This window comes from Lipotes vexillifer, unplaced genomic scaffold (assembly GCF_000442215.2).
Source record: "Lipotes vexillifer unplaced genomic scaffold, Lipotes_vexillifer_v1.1 scaffold590, whole genome shotgun sequence".
Taxonomy (NCBI): domain Eukaryota; kingdom Metazoa; phylum Chordata; class Mammalia; order Artiodactyla; family Lipotidae; genus Lipotes; species Lipotes vexillifer.
This window is the reverse complement of record NW_006778358.1, coordinates 2256467-2271684: the sequence shown is the minus strand read 5'-3', so window position 1 is coordinate 2271684 and position 15218 is coordinate 2256467. Positions and strand designations below refer to the sequence as shown.

General features: G+C 40.1%; 1 protein-coding gene across 1 annotated transcript in view; it reads right to left on the bottom strand.

Moving 5' to 3' along the window:
• Positions 1–15218, bottom strand: part of DNAH5 (dynein axonemal heavy chain 5) — a 207251-nt gene that overhangs the window by 70571 nt on the left and 121462 nt on the right. Inside the window, 5 exon segments of the mRNA XM_007451616.1 lie at positions 2130–2397; positions 2906–3059; positions 6810–6940; positions 12314–12486; positions 14845–15043. Of these exon segments, the coding sequence (XP_007451678.1) occupies positions 2130–2397; positions 2906–3059; positions 6810–6940; positions 12314–12486; positions 14845–15043 (925 nt within the window).

Below are 15218 nucleotides of genomic sequence, written 5' to 3'. Positions count from 1 at the left end.
GGAAAGAGTTGGATAGATCCCACCAATATTTAGGAGACAAAATTGGCATGACTTAGTGATGGAGCAGACTTGAGAGTTGAAGAAAAGAAAGGTGTTAAAGACAAGGAGTTTTCTGTTGCCAAGTTTCGTGGACGATCGTGGGACTTCCTGGGAGAGAGTGACCAGAGCTGAACCAGTTCAGTTTTAGACACTTTGAGTTTAAGGAGCCTATGAAACATCTACAAGAACGTATCAAGCAGGCAGTTGAGGGCACAGATTTCAAGCCAGAGGACAGACGAGACCAGAGATTAAAAACTGATGGGGCATATTACACAGGAGCCTGTGGATGAGCTTGCCAGGGAAGAGGGTCTGGGGCAAAGAAATGCCTTGCCCTCCAATATGCCTGGCTCCATAAATGGTGTATGAAGCTCAATAATTATGCTCTGAATAAATGAAAAAATAGATGCATGCATGAAAGTCAGGACACTTGCTAGGAACTGATGACACAGAAAGGAAAGCTTCCCTGCCCTCCATGTAACCTTGGCTTGGGTTGATGCAATGAGATTTAAAAGAATGGGGAAGATTTGTGAGAAATCAACAAAGGAACAACCTTTTATCTTGTAATAGAAGGGACAATTGAAATAAAGACTTGCCAGGAAGGGCTCCATTATTTAAATTGAGTCATCCTAATTATAGTATATTACAGTGTTTGTCACCTGAAATTATTTTTATTATTAATAATAATACCTTACATGATATTCTACAAACCACTTGCGTACTAATTATCCCAGTTCATAGTAAACTTAAAATAGCTCTTAACTACTGTGGTTTTGTGCTCTGCATTTATATCCTACTTCAAGGAATTTTAAAGTTTTACCCTTAGTTGTATTCAAATTTTAACAGGACTTAAAATTTTAAATCATGGATGTTTTCTCAAATCTTACAAGAGACAACACTGTACATTTGTACTTCAAATATATTAAAATATTTTGTGTTTAAAAGCCACAGATCAGAAAAACCATTATTATCAAGAGTAGTGTGCTGAGAATATATATATACTCTATATGTGTGTGTGTATATACACACGCTGCCTATGGCTATTGGCTTCTTGCACCTCTGATAATTACTTCAGCTCCACTGTCCCCAGTTCTCCATCTATAAAGGGCAGGAGACGGTTAATCAGTCGTTCTCCAACTGGGTACACATAGCTGGAGAGGCAGATGCAGAAGCAGCTGGCAGCACCGTGAAAGGGTGAGGCTTCAGAGTCCTTCCTGTCCTCTGCTTTTCACTGTTTTATCTATTAGGGCTACCTGTCATGTTTTACTTGAAAACAAGACTCCTCCTAATTATTATGACGACACAATAATCAGACAAAAAGTTTGAAAACTACTGCCCTGAATCAGGGTTCTTCTGAAGTTCTGCTACAACAGGTCAGAGGTGAGACCTAACTATCTCTATCTTTTAAAACAGCCACAGATAATTTCTCACCAAAAGCTGAAAACCCCGTAAACTTAAGGGATGATCTCTAACATCTCCTATACAACTTTTGTGTTCAATTTCATGTATAGAATAAGAGAAGCATTAATGTTCCACAGGATGGAAGATTAGACAGAAGCAGAAGCAGCAAGGGCTCCAGTCATAAAAGTCTCTGTTTAACATCTTTTTTCAGGCACAGAAGCCATCAGAGGAGGGCTGACAACATTTTCCTCTTTGATTTCCAGCACTGCAGCCACAAGAAGGAAATGTCCAAGAGATACTTGGCTTAAACTGCTCTGAGGTTGGCCAACCCACTTAAAAAAGAACACAAATGAGATTAAAACCGCAGTGTCCTCCTGTGACGTCCTAGAACTGGCCTGGGGACCAACTGAAACAGAGCTTTCAACCACAATGAAAACACTAGAATCACTGTAAATTAACCCAAGGAGGCAGAGACTGAAGATCTCATTCGCTGATAATCACGCTCTGGGAAAAAAATTGCTGCCAAAGGAGAAAGAGCACAGTCTTGCAAAAATCCTCAAACCTTGGACAAAGTGACTTTTGGCTCAATCCAGTAGAGAGACAGCAAAGAGCACAGAATATAAATACATACACACACACACATATACACAGTAAACCAGAAACTCTGATATAAAAATTTCCACCACACTAACCAGCAACTAAGGCATCCTTAGGCCATCGGCTGAACCAGTCAATAGTGCATCCTGAAATAAGGGCAGGAAACTTCAAAGCTCCATTTCGAAATGTCTCCCCCACTGGCGAAAAGCAGAGCACAATGTGAAGGTTCTGCCGGACCCGGCTCATGAAGTAATCATACAGGTTCTCATTCGTAGGAGGGCGCCCGGGGCACTCTATTTTCATGACTGATATGAGATCACTATTAATTTCATCAATTTCTTCGCAAGCAAATAGGTTGGAGACCTTAGAGAAAAGTGCAGACATTCAAATTCAATACAGGCATATGAAAACAGATCAAAATATACAGCTCAATATGTATAATCTCTTTCCTTCATTTGTGTCCTTAAACTCACCTTTCATGTACAGAATAAGAGAAGCATTAATGTTCCATAGGATGGAAGATTAGACAGAATTTTAAACCGTGTTTTAAAATACACAAATGATTCTATTACTAACTGGAAAGTCATAGCCCGTTAAGAGGGTAAATGGACATATCAAAAATCCAACCAGCTTTCCTTGCAATCTTCTTCCGTTTTTCCATTTCTCACTTGGAGCTTTCAATGCATAGCTCCACATTTTGATTGGGATTTTTATTCTTCGAAAACCCAACAGAAAAACCCATTCTTCATACCGACCACCTAATCCCAATAATAGCACTTATTCAGTACTTTAATGGAAGGAAATACACAGAGCTCTAACATCGGAGGGAATCTGAAGAGGCAAAACACATCAAGAATAAAGGATCTCCTACCTCACCCGATGATAAAACATTACTCATATATTCCAAAAACGACTCATCTTTAATCTCATTGTCCGTGAAAATAAAAGTGATTCCTTTGCCTTGCTGACCAGCTGTTCTATACAAAATCTTCAGGTCTTCCATCAGATTTGATGTGTTGTAGGACCTAAAGAAATATTGTCATCGTGTCATCAGCTATAATATGTTAATGGGAAGGAAAGACCCTTATAACAATGCTTTATGCCATTTGGTTAACAAAACATGCTGATATTGTGCCATCAGATAGGTATTTTATTGTATGTAAATATTACTTGTTCATTATATTTACTTGCAGAAATTAAAATAATTTTTAAGACTCCACATTTTATAAAACATTATATTTTTACACACAAAAAACATCTAGAGTGAAAAATCAACCTGAAGCAAAAGTATAATTTTTAACCACACCGTAATATGCCATCAGAACGTATATACATGTTTCATTTGAAAATATTTGTTAGTAAACGTAAGGGAGGGCTTCCCTGGTGGCGCAGTGGTTGAGAGTCCGCCTCCCAATGCAGGAAACGCGGGTTCGTGCCCCGGTCCGGGAAGATCCTCCATGCCGCGGAGCGGCTGGGCCCGTGAGCCATGGCCGCTGAGCCTGCGCGTCCGGAGCCTGCGCTCCGCAACGGGAGAGGCCACGACAGTGAGAGGCCCGCGTACCACAAAAAAAAAAAAAAAAAATGGGCCTCCCTGGTGGCGCAGTGGTTGGGGGTCCGCCCGCCGATGCGGGGGATGCGGGTTCCTGCCCCGGTCCGGGAGGATCCCACGTGCCGCCGAGCGGCTGGGCCCATGAGCCGTGGCCGCTGAGCTTGCGCGTCCGACAACGGGAGAGGCCGCGACAGTGAGAGGCCCGCGTATCGGAAAAAAAAAAAAAAAAAAAAAAAAAAAAAAAAGGTAAGGGAAATGTCAAATTCTAATATTTACTAAGCACCCATCTGCAATTGATATTTTAGAAGATACCTCATAAATTGAACTAATCTAAACTAAAGCATTTCAAGCCTTCATTATATGGGGTGAGGGCGATGCCCCACTGTAAACTGCACCCTTCTCATTCCCAACACAACTATTTTCATCGCATCTTTGGACGTCACATGAAAGAGTTTTCTGAGCAATCAGTGCACTATAGTAGAATCGTTGGAAACATTAAATATCCCACTCTAAATCTCTCACATCCAAAGCAATCACTTAGTGGAAGTCAACTTGCAATCATGAAATGTTAGACAATATAGAGTAGCCCATTACTGCCAAAGGTAAAAAATTAAAATATTCCAGTCCTAGAGACTCAGACTCACTAAATTATTATTTGAATTTTGTGTCATTAAATAAACTCAAGAGTTCAGAGCACAAGAGCAAATGGCCTTCTGATTTTTAAAAAGCTACCAAATATTTAACTTCTATACTCTGCTTTTTTAACATTTAAAACCTAAACCCTAGAACCAGAAATACCACTACCATGCATCAATATTTCAAGAAGACTGCTAGAAAAGTGAGATCTGAGATACCAGAAAAAATTTTCAAAGACACAGTCCCGTGAAAGAGAGAGAGAAAGAATAAAGAGAGAAAGGGAGGGAGGGAGGGAGGGAAGGAGGAAGGAAGGAAGGAAGGAAGGAAGGGGGTGGGGAGGGAGGGAGAGGACAAAGGAAAATAGCTCGCCCCAGCTTCTTGTGATATGGGGAAAACTTTCATTCGAGTCCCCTGGATCTCAAGGACCCCCCTGCCTCAAATAATATGACCTGAGTCATCTAACAAATGGCTGTGCTTCCCAAAGGAGAGGCCCTTGCTTCCTGAGCCTTGGCCATGTGGCTATGCAAAGGCTAAGGCAGTAGGATCATCTCTGGAAGGTTATGAGAAGCCAGAGAAGGCCCTGGCCCTCCTTTTCATCAGTACTGGAGCCGTCCCAATATGACCTGCAGAGGAACCAATTGATCACAAAGAGAGGATTCGTAAGGTATGTTTTCTGAGGCAGCATGGTGTAGTTAAAGTCATGGCAGACCAGAAACCAGAAATCTTGTGGTTAATTCCCAGGTTTATCTGGGACTTCAGGCAAATCATAGCCTCTCTGAACCTCAGCTGTGATATGTCCTGCTAACCCACAAAGCCACAAAGTTCTTTTGAAGATCAAATTAGCCTGCGCATGTAAAAGCGCTTTGAAAACTATAAGGTTTTATACAAAATGTTAAGAAAAAAAATCTCAGAGTTCAATCCCCTTCCTGTACAGGTTATCTTTTATCTAACATTGCTTCTATCCACAAACTAGAAGAATTATACACAAGGCAACTAAGATTATTTCTCTCTGTTTCAGGACTTGAAAGACACAGTAACGTTTTAGATTGATTCTCCAAGCAGAATCCAGTAATTTAGACCAAATAAAAGGTGTAACAACAACAACTTGAGTATCGGGATCTCCAAACCCAATGTTTAATCATTTCCAACCTTTGTCCCAGCAGGTGGCTATGGCCCTCCATCAGTGAGATAGATCAGTAGCATGTTTTGCCTACAGCCCCAAGCCAACGCTTAGTCAATGCCCGACGGGCAAGACTCTCACACCTAGAAATTAACTTCTAATAATATTCAGCCCAAATAAACTTCCCAAACTGGCCTCTTGCTTCTCACCTTATCTCGGTTGATCCTGAAGTTCTGTTTAGCCTCTCTACATGTGCCCTTTCCACTTCCTAATTCTCCCCACACTGCACACACATGTCCGAGGACAACTCTTCTGGGATTCCCTACCCTGATGAGTAGCAGCGCCAACTATCCAGTTTCCCAAGCCAGAACCAGGATATACCAAGTCCAGAAGCTCCAGCTTCCTAAGGATATCTTGAATCTTCCCTTTTCTCCCCTTTCACTTCCACCACTCGGGACACCACCATCTGCTGCTGAGATCCCTGAGACAGGCTTATAACCCTTCCAGCTTAGCTCCTTCATCCACCTTCCCCACATGCAGATGTGACGTGCCTCCCCTAGGGGTGATGCATTAATGGTTTCCCACTGCTCTAGGATGAAGTCCAAATTCCTTATGATACCTTCAAAGACCTTCATTTCTCTTCCATTCCCACTTCCCACCTTAGCCTACATACCAGCCATATTTAACTGCTTCCAGGCCCTCAAATGTAACTTCACATCTGCTGATCCTTTTGCCTGGAACATTCTTTACTGTTTCCCTTCTCTGAGATAATTCTTACTCATATTCATGTCTCAGCTGAAACATCTCTTTCTCCAGGAAGCCTTTTCTGACCATCCCTTAGACAAGATTAGGAGTCCTTCCCTCACGTTTCAACAGACTCTGGTCTGGTCTGCATTTATTTCCTTATCAGAGAGAGCACCTACGTATCACATCTTATTGAGTGAGTTGCTCAACTGTCCCCATTGAATTGCTGTAAATTCCATGATGACACAAACCAGGTTTATCTTGCTTACCGTGTATCTCAGCACTCAGCACTGAGCCAGTGCCTGACACACAGCTGGTGTTCAATGAATATTTTTAAATGTATGAATGAGTAAATCAGCATAAACTTTTCATCTGTTTTTCCAGTTTAATAACATTCTTGAAACCTGAATTAACATTTAGTAGGGACAAATTTCTTCTGAAATGCACTAAAAGGAATATACACAATACTCATATCAAGCATAACATGAAAACAGAGAGGCAGCTGTTCACTGAAATGAGAGGCTAAAGTGTTTCAAAAGTAAATCATCCATGTGAAAGTTTCATGGTCTATGACAGAGGTTGAAAGGGGAGGATAAGTCAATATTCAAGAAGAAAAACGATTACGATTCCCTTATGTATAAGAAAAATGCTTTCTTAACCCCAAGTGGCTTCTGAGAACCATTTATCAAAATCCATTTCAGGTTAATTAAAGCGAAAGCGTGTTACCTTGTCAGAGTGATCTGGAAGGAAGTGTATCCAGCAATGAATGAAGCCAACCTGGTCAAGCTCTGCTTTCCCGATCCACCCACCCCGACCAAGAGGGCATTTCCCCGGGGAGTACGAATGACACGTGAGATCTAGAATATGAAACAGAAAAAGCATGTATCATTTAATGTGCAAATATTCCACTTTTTTTTCCTATTTATTCAACACAGGCATATCTAGGAGATATTGCAGGTTCAGTTTCATACCACCATAATAAAACAAATATTGCAATAAAGCAAGTTTTTGGTTTCCCAGTACACATAAAGTTATGTTTACACTATTAATTTTGCAATAGCATTATGTCTAAAAAAACAATGTACATACCTTAATTGAAAAACACTTTATTGCTAAAAAATGCTAACCATCATCTGAGCCTTCAGTGAGTGATAATCTTTTTGCTGGTAGAGGGTTTGAAGTATTGTGAGAATTACCAAAACATGACACAGCGAAACGAAGTGAGCAAAAGTTGGAAAAATGGCACCAGTAGACTTGCTTGACTCAGGGTAGCCACAAACCTTCAATTTGTAAAAAACTGCATATTTGCTAAGTGCATTAAAGCAAAGGGCAGGAAAATACGGTATGCCTGTATAAGCATTTTGGAAGCTGTACGTGTCTTAGGATCAGAATAGAAAGATATACTGGTTGGACTAATGAAGGCATTTCTGAAATATAACAGTGTTTAAGAAGTATTGGACAGGGTGGGGAGCAGGGTGTGTGCCTTTAGGAAACTAGGATAGGAGGAGACCAGTAGAGAAAAGTCATCAGACAGCCCAGACTGTGGCTTGCTCTGGGTTTTCAAGGAGAGAAATAAAGGGGACTTTGAGGTTTCCTTCTAGCTTGCCAATCTACTTCAGTAGGATAGGGAAAAGAACAGAAATTTCAAAACAATGTGTATCCTTGGAATACAGAACACAAGGTTAATTAGAGTATCCTCCATATTTGAAAACTAACATAGTTTAAATAGAAGGCAAGAAAATTTCCAAAATATGGCATAGATGATGGAATTTAAAAAGAAGAAAATAAGCATAAACACTCTCCTTATTATTTGGCAAAGATAGTGATACCTAAGGTAGCTACTAAGTGATTATGGGTAGACCAGAAGTCCACTCTATGCCAGTCAGTAGCCCCAGACCATTCCAAGTCATATTTGTGGTAAAAGTCCATGATTCTTTGGCTTTATTTGTATTTGATAAACTACTTTCACCATCAGGTCTCCAACCCCACCTAAAGGGGATTCACTGTAGAATTCTCTTGGATGCATTGTTCACCTTATGTGATGACTGTCTTTCCCTCCTAACTGCAGTTTGAGCCTGCAGTTTTGCTGTAATGCCAGCTTTTCTCTAAACTAATGATAGAAAGCTATCTAGGGGCTGAGAAGGGATCACTTCTCTGTTGCTGGCAGAAGCCTTCTGGCACAACCTGGGCTCTGCATTCTGACAAGGTTTTTTTTTTTTTTTTTTTTAATTTATTTATTTTTGCTGTGTTGGGTCTTTCGTTTCTGTGCGAGGGCTTTCTCCAGTTGTGGCAAGTGGGAGCCACTCTTCATCGCGGTGCGCGGGCCTCTCACTGTCGTGGCCTCTCTTGTTGCGAAGCACAGGCTCCAGACGCGCAGGCTCAGCAGTTGTGGCTCACGGGCCCAGCCGCTCTGCGGCATGTGGGATCCTCCCAGACCAGGGCTCGAACCCGTGTCCCCTGCATTAGCAGACAGACTCTCAACCACTGCGCCACCAGGGAAGCCCCTCTGACAAGGTTTTGTTAAACATCCTTTTTCAGGATTCCCTCCACTGGCAGGGGCTATACCCTATTCCTATTGGGACTACCACTGCTTTTGGATTATATCCCCCAATTTAGTGTGAGCCCTTGGAAAAGGAGAACATTTCTTTGTTGTGGACCTAAGAACCTGGCCCACCAATCCCGGTAAGATTAGTAAGTGATATGCTCTGCTCTTCCAGCCTCCTACTCATCCTCTCCATGTGATGCTCTCCTAAGTTGCTATAAGCAGGGGAGGAGTGGTACTAGCAAGAATTCTTAGGATTTTGCCAGTGTCTATTCATATTCTTTCCCTGGTGTTACTTCAAGAGGCATAGATAGATAAGACAGGTAAGAAGCTACTGCAGGCCATCCTAGATTCATCTGTGTTGTTTCTTGGTTAACTTTTTCAAAATATATAACTTTTTTCATAAACCATTTCCTTTAGCTGATGCTGGTGAATATATTAGGGTTTTAAATAATTGTGGTTAATCAAGTATAAGGAACTTCCATCCCAACACCTTTTCCTGCAACTGGGCTTAGGTGTTAAAGTTTTCCATTCCCAGTTTCTAGCACATGAGAAACCTTAAAACATATTTGACAAATGATCATATATAAACAAATAGAAGACTTTAAAAGCAGACTCAAAAAACTCATAATCTAGTTAAAAACAGAAACTATAAGAGAAAACACAGTCAAGTGAGAACTTCAAATGGGACTATCCTGTCCTACTATCTATAGATTGTAACATACAGACACTCATTTTTTAATTTCTTTAGCAAATATTTTAAAACTTAATAATGCCCATCCTGCCTTACAGGTGCTCACATCCTGAGAGACCTATTAATAGAAACATGCAATAATGCCCCATGGTGAATGCTGGGGTGGATAGGAATGATGGCAACTGGAGGAAAGAATGCAAAGGAAACAACACTGCTTGTGAAGGTGAGTCTTAGGTGCGGAGCTGGAATTTGATCTAGATCTTGAACGATAACTAGAAGTTTATGATGCAAAGAAAATGGCACACTGGGCAGGAAGTGGGCTAAATTTTAAGAAGAGGGGATGGGATGCACAAAGTCTCAGAATCAGCAAAAGGCCTGAGGTGTCCTCATAGGGATGGGAACTTCAGTACCAGGTATGGAAATATCAGGAAATAAGGTGCAAAGCATTGTTTAGGGCCATACTGGGGACTTGGTTAAATTCTAAACCTATTTATCAAGCATCACAAGTGTGCCTGTCTCAGCAATACTCCATCCTGTGAATATGAAGGGGAATAAAGTGGGTGCCTGCCCTCACAGAGCTTACAGTCTGGCAGAGAAGACAGATACAAACAGATAAATTCTATACAACACAACACCTGCTGGGAATGCAGCATTGATGAGGTGCTCTGGAATCAGGATGTGTTTAAGCACAAGCAGTTGATTTTTCTGGATTACACCCTAAGCAGAGCACCACCCACAAGGGGTAGAGTGGTAGGCAAGGACTAGATGATGAAAAACAATACACACCATGATTTGAACTTTAACCAAAGAGGCACAAGAGATATCGCAGAGATATTCTTGGTTTTAAAAGAAAATTGTTATTTTGATTAAGAAAGGAACTAAGAAACACACTTGGTTTCAGATCACATCCTGTTTTGCTGCAGTTTTCATCTTCAATCCTGTCTCTTGGCTTCTATCATGTCTTATAACTAGGTCACATATTTCAAGGCTCACACCCACATGACAGAGTTTGGATGTAACTGTACACAGAAAGCAAGAGTATAGAAGAGAGGGTTGGCCTAGAAAACAGTAAGGAATGTAGCATTTTAGCTCAGAAACTCCAATCATGAATTCTTTGGCCAATCCCAGAGCAGGCACACTAGAGGCTGAGAGTTAGGGAAAACACAGTCAAGGACCTGTACTGAGGCACACATGCCTTGAATGTCATACCCAAAGTGAAGAAATGCATCATCTGTGCTGCAAAACCCAGAAAAATAAAACATTTCTAACGAACATCCTCAAGCACAAGACTAACATAAATTCATTTCAATTTAAGCTGTTATGGAATCCCAAGCCAATCAGATTTTGTCTCCATAGACACTTAGTCATGATGTTGCCTCTGATATTATTTATTTAGAAAATGTTGTTCTTTTTGTCTTCTTCCTTTTAATCATTAAATAGGATAGTATCTCCATTCTTCCTTTTGACTTTTAGTCAACTATAAATTAGGAGCTAATTTCAAAATGTTATTTATATTTGGCTTTGGAAGAACACTTGCACTCATAATTCAGTAGATATCTCAGATTCTGAGAATTCAGTTGCCAAGCTAAGTGTCCTCATGCTGGGGACATCCAACCTCAGAACACACTCTCTGTTTTCCTCCTTCTCCCTGACTTAGTCTGGCCTCCTCAATTTTCAGAGGGAGAGTTGACTAAGTAACCTCTAAAACCCTCTCCAGTTCTAAGCTTTTGCAATTATTAGAGGTGACAACTTGTGTTGTTCCTCATGGTTAAGCCTAAGTAATGGGAGACAGCCTCAAATTGTCTTCGTTCTAATTAAAAGGATGTAGTCTGAAAAAATAACTGACATCAATAAAGTGAGAATATCAACGACGAATTTTAAATGGCATTATCTCCCACCATCAATAAATTAGGTCAGGTAAGTTATCAAGTAAATAATATATTTTACTTCTAACCTTTGAGGGTCAATCATTACAGTGACTGGAAATTGTAATGACTCATGACAAAGTAGAAAGGCAACTGTACTTTCCTGGTGGATTTCATTGTAACAGAATTTTCATCCCAACTCAAAATCAACTGTTTATGCACTATTTTTTTTTTTTTTTTTTCCTTGCGTTATGCGGGCCTCTCACTGTTGTGGCCTCTCCCATTTGCGGAGCACAGGCTCCGGACGCGCAGGCTCAGCGGCCATGGCTCACGGGCCCAGCCGCTCCGCGGCATGTGGGATCTTCCCGAAACGGGGCACGAACCCGCATCTCCTGCATCGGCAGGCGGACTCTCAAGCACTGCGCCACCAGGGAAGCCCTATGCACTATTTTTAACTATTATTTCTAACTGTGGTAAAATACACACAACATAAAGTTTACCATCTTAACCATTTTTAAGAGTATAGTCCAGTGGCATTAAGTACATCCATGTTGTTGTACAGCCATCACCACCATCCATCTCCAGGACTCTTCATCTTGCAAAAATAAAACTGTACCATTAAACGTTCCTCATTCACCTCCCCTCAGCCCCCAGCAGCCACCATTCTTTCTGTCTCTATGAATTGACTACTCTAGGGACCTCATATAAGTGGAATCATACAGTATTTGTGGTTTTGTGGCTGGTTTATTTCACTTAGCATAATGTCCTCAAAACCAATGTACTATTTTTTATAGTCATCCTTTGCATTATAAGCAGACTTTGTGCCTGTGCTTTGAACTCAGATGTCAACCACACTCATTCTATGTAGTGAAAACGCTGAGCTGGAAGCAGTATAGCAACAGTGAATAAAATTATCATATCACACATTTGAAGTACACCTGCTCTGATTTTAACCCTATAAGTGTGACATGTTGCATTCAGTTCAGAAATTAAATTGGAATATAGCATTGGGTTTATTTTTAAACTGAATTTTCTCCTAGAAGAAGAAAATGAAAGAGGAGGGAAAAAAATCTGGAGTAAAGGCAAGTGTCTGTCATTTTGGGGGGTGCTACCAGGTGTGGCCACTGACCTTGACTAAGTGGACCATCGCATCTGCAAAGAACACCAAATCCATGCCAGCGCCACGGATGCTCTCGTTATAGAGCTGCAGGAACATATTCAAACGATCCTTCAGCTGATCAAAAGATTCAACTGGCTCATAAATTTTGGGCATCTCAGTATCAACCTCCTCAGATGTTTCACCTGGGGCTAGGGAAGAAAAATCAATTAAGTTTCTTCAAATCACTGGACTTTACCACTTCCTTCAACCTAAATTAATACACTCATAGCTCTACAATTTAGCACTGAATAATACTGATTTTTATCCAAATGTCAGAGTATGTATTTTTAGAAAAGAAAAGAAAGCAAACAGTAGTAAAAACATTAGAATGTTTGTGATCATATGCAGTCTTAATTCTTAAATGTATAGAAAAGGTCAATTTCAAATAATTTCATATACATTGAATTTAATTTGAATCCATAATAGACCATTGGCATTTCAAGGATCTTCCCAGAGATATTCGCTAATGAAGATTGAAAAAGTAGGGATTTAATGTCAAAATCAGCAAGAGAAATCAAAAATTAAATTATTTTTTAATAAGAATAAAAAGAAAAAGGTCACTGCATTTGCTTAGGAAAATTTTATGAGTCAGAAATTTTAAGTTTGTGGTGAGAATAGAAGTGTATTTGGGGGAATGGAGGTGAAGGGTAGAGAGAAAATAGAAACAATGATTTCCTAAATAAATAAACATTGAGTTATCTCACTGGGAAAAGTATTAAAATCACTAAACTTTTTTAAAAATTAGAAACACATGACATACCAGTTTAATACTTTTCCAACTTTGACTATAAAGCATAATGCCAAAGAAAAATCTAAATTGGGCATAGGTAAATTCACTCTCAGTTAACATTAGTTGAATATACTGATACAGTAATAACCTAGAAATTCACTGGGTACTAGAAGAGTGAGTGGATCTTCCAAATCTGATAGTACATAATTACTTTCAATTGACCCTGTCCTAATATAAAGTATTTTAACCTTTTTATGACAAAGCAAGGAAATCGATTTAACATAATTATTAGGTTTGGTCCATTTGCAAAGCTCCCACTAATTGAATTTCTATAGTCACTTCCTTATTTCATAAAGGTTCATGTCAAACTTTTTTTTTTTTTTTTTTTTTAATGATATGCGGGCCTCTCCCCTTGTGGAGCACAGGATCTGGACGCGCAAGCTCAGCGGCCATGGCTCACGGGCCTAGCCGCTTCGCAGCCTGGGGGAATCTTTGCGGACCGGGGCACGAACCCGTGTCTCTTGCATCGGCAAGCGGACGCTCAACCGCCGCGCCACCAGGAAAACCCTCATTTCAAGCTTTGACAAAGTGATTTGAAGTCACTGAAAGGTTCTGTGCTTCCCTCTAGACTCATTCACCCCGCCCCCAACCAAACTCCCTACCTCCAGCCCCCGCCCCACAATGCTGCAGTTGCACTTTGCTCCTTGAAAACCGTAATCTAGTTACTTATCCTTCTGAATTAGAGGAAATAAAATACATAAATTCTACTTACCTTGTAAATGGTCTTACCTTTACATGATTTTTGGATGTGTGTGGCCTGACTGAAAATAAACTGCATCAGCTTCTTTTTGTGGAAGGATCAGTCCAACTGCATAGCCAGCAATAAACCTCCCTTTGCAATTGTCACTCAGAAACTTAACAGATCACATACATCCTTATCTAATCTAGTAAGGGGCTGCTTGGTCATTTTCAATCATTTAGAAGATATAAATAGCATGTGTTTAAACATGCCTTTTTGAATATGAAAATTAACTTAAAATTCCTCCTCAGTATTAGGTTTCTAAATGAAAGAAAAATATTCTACTTAAGCTCAGTTATTTCTGAAGGAAAAAAATAATTGGAGCCCTACCTCTTTTAATAAGAAAAGTAATATATCTCAATTTTTTATGGAACCATAACCACAAAATCTTCCCTCAACATCACCTACCTCTTTCTTATTGTATTCAACAGCCCTCTCAGAGGATGTGAGGTTTTTCTCTTTATTTTCAGCACCTGGAATACTCGAGTAATAATTATCATAGTTTTGCTATGTTTCATCTGGCAGTGAGTACAAGCCACGGACTGCCCAAGCCATCCACAGATAACATTTCACTTACTCCCCACAGTGCCCCATGACTCATATATTAATATTTCCATTTTTATAAATGAGGAGAATGAGGTTCGATAAAGTTCAGAGACTTGCCCAGGTAACATGTGGGCGATCCCTTCCTTAAATCTACCTCTATGTGACAGCTGTAAGCCTTTAGCACTGTCTTCTGCCATAGTATGCCTCCCAAATCTACCTTAATATCCAAGACTGATGTGCATTAAAATGATTAATCTTTGAACTCCATGAGTACGCATTCATCTACTCATTCTGTATTTATTGAGCATCTAATATGTCCCAGGCTTGTCTCAGTAAAGTTTACTAAACAGAAATTCAATATCCCTGAACTGATCTTGTCTTCAGATATCCCTTTGGGGAATTTCAAATTCTGCTTCAATAATTTACCTGTAGCTTCAGGTGCATCCCTCAAGAAGTCCACAAAATAAGTGTCAATTCCGCAATTCACCAAGAGTTTTTTCTCTTCACCAAACTCCTCCTCCACCAAGTTTACTAAAGTCATATCAAACCAGGTCACATCATCAGATACCGTGAAACGATCGGCTATAACACGTTTACACTCATGCTTCCACAGCCTTAACAGTTCCTGTTAAAAGCATCATTAAAATGTGTTATTAATTCCCATTAAGCCAGAGTTGGGAATTCAAGTGGACAGTATCGCAGAGCAGCATCCTTCCTGATTTAAGATACTACATTTTAAAAAGTTAAGATTAACACTACTGGTTTCCTTTTTTTTTTTTTTTTTTTTTTTTTTCTGTGGG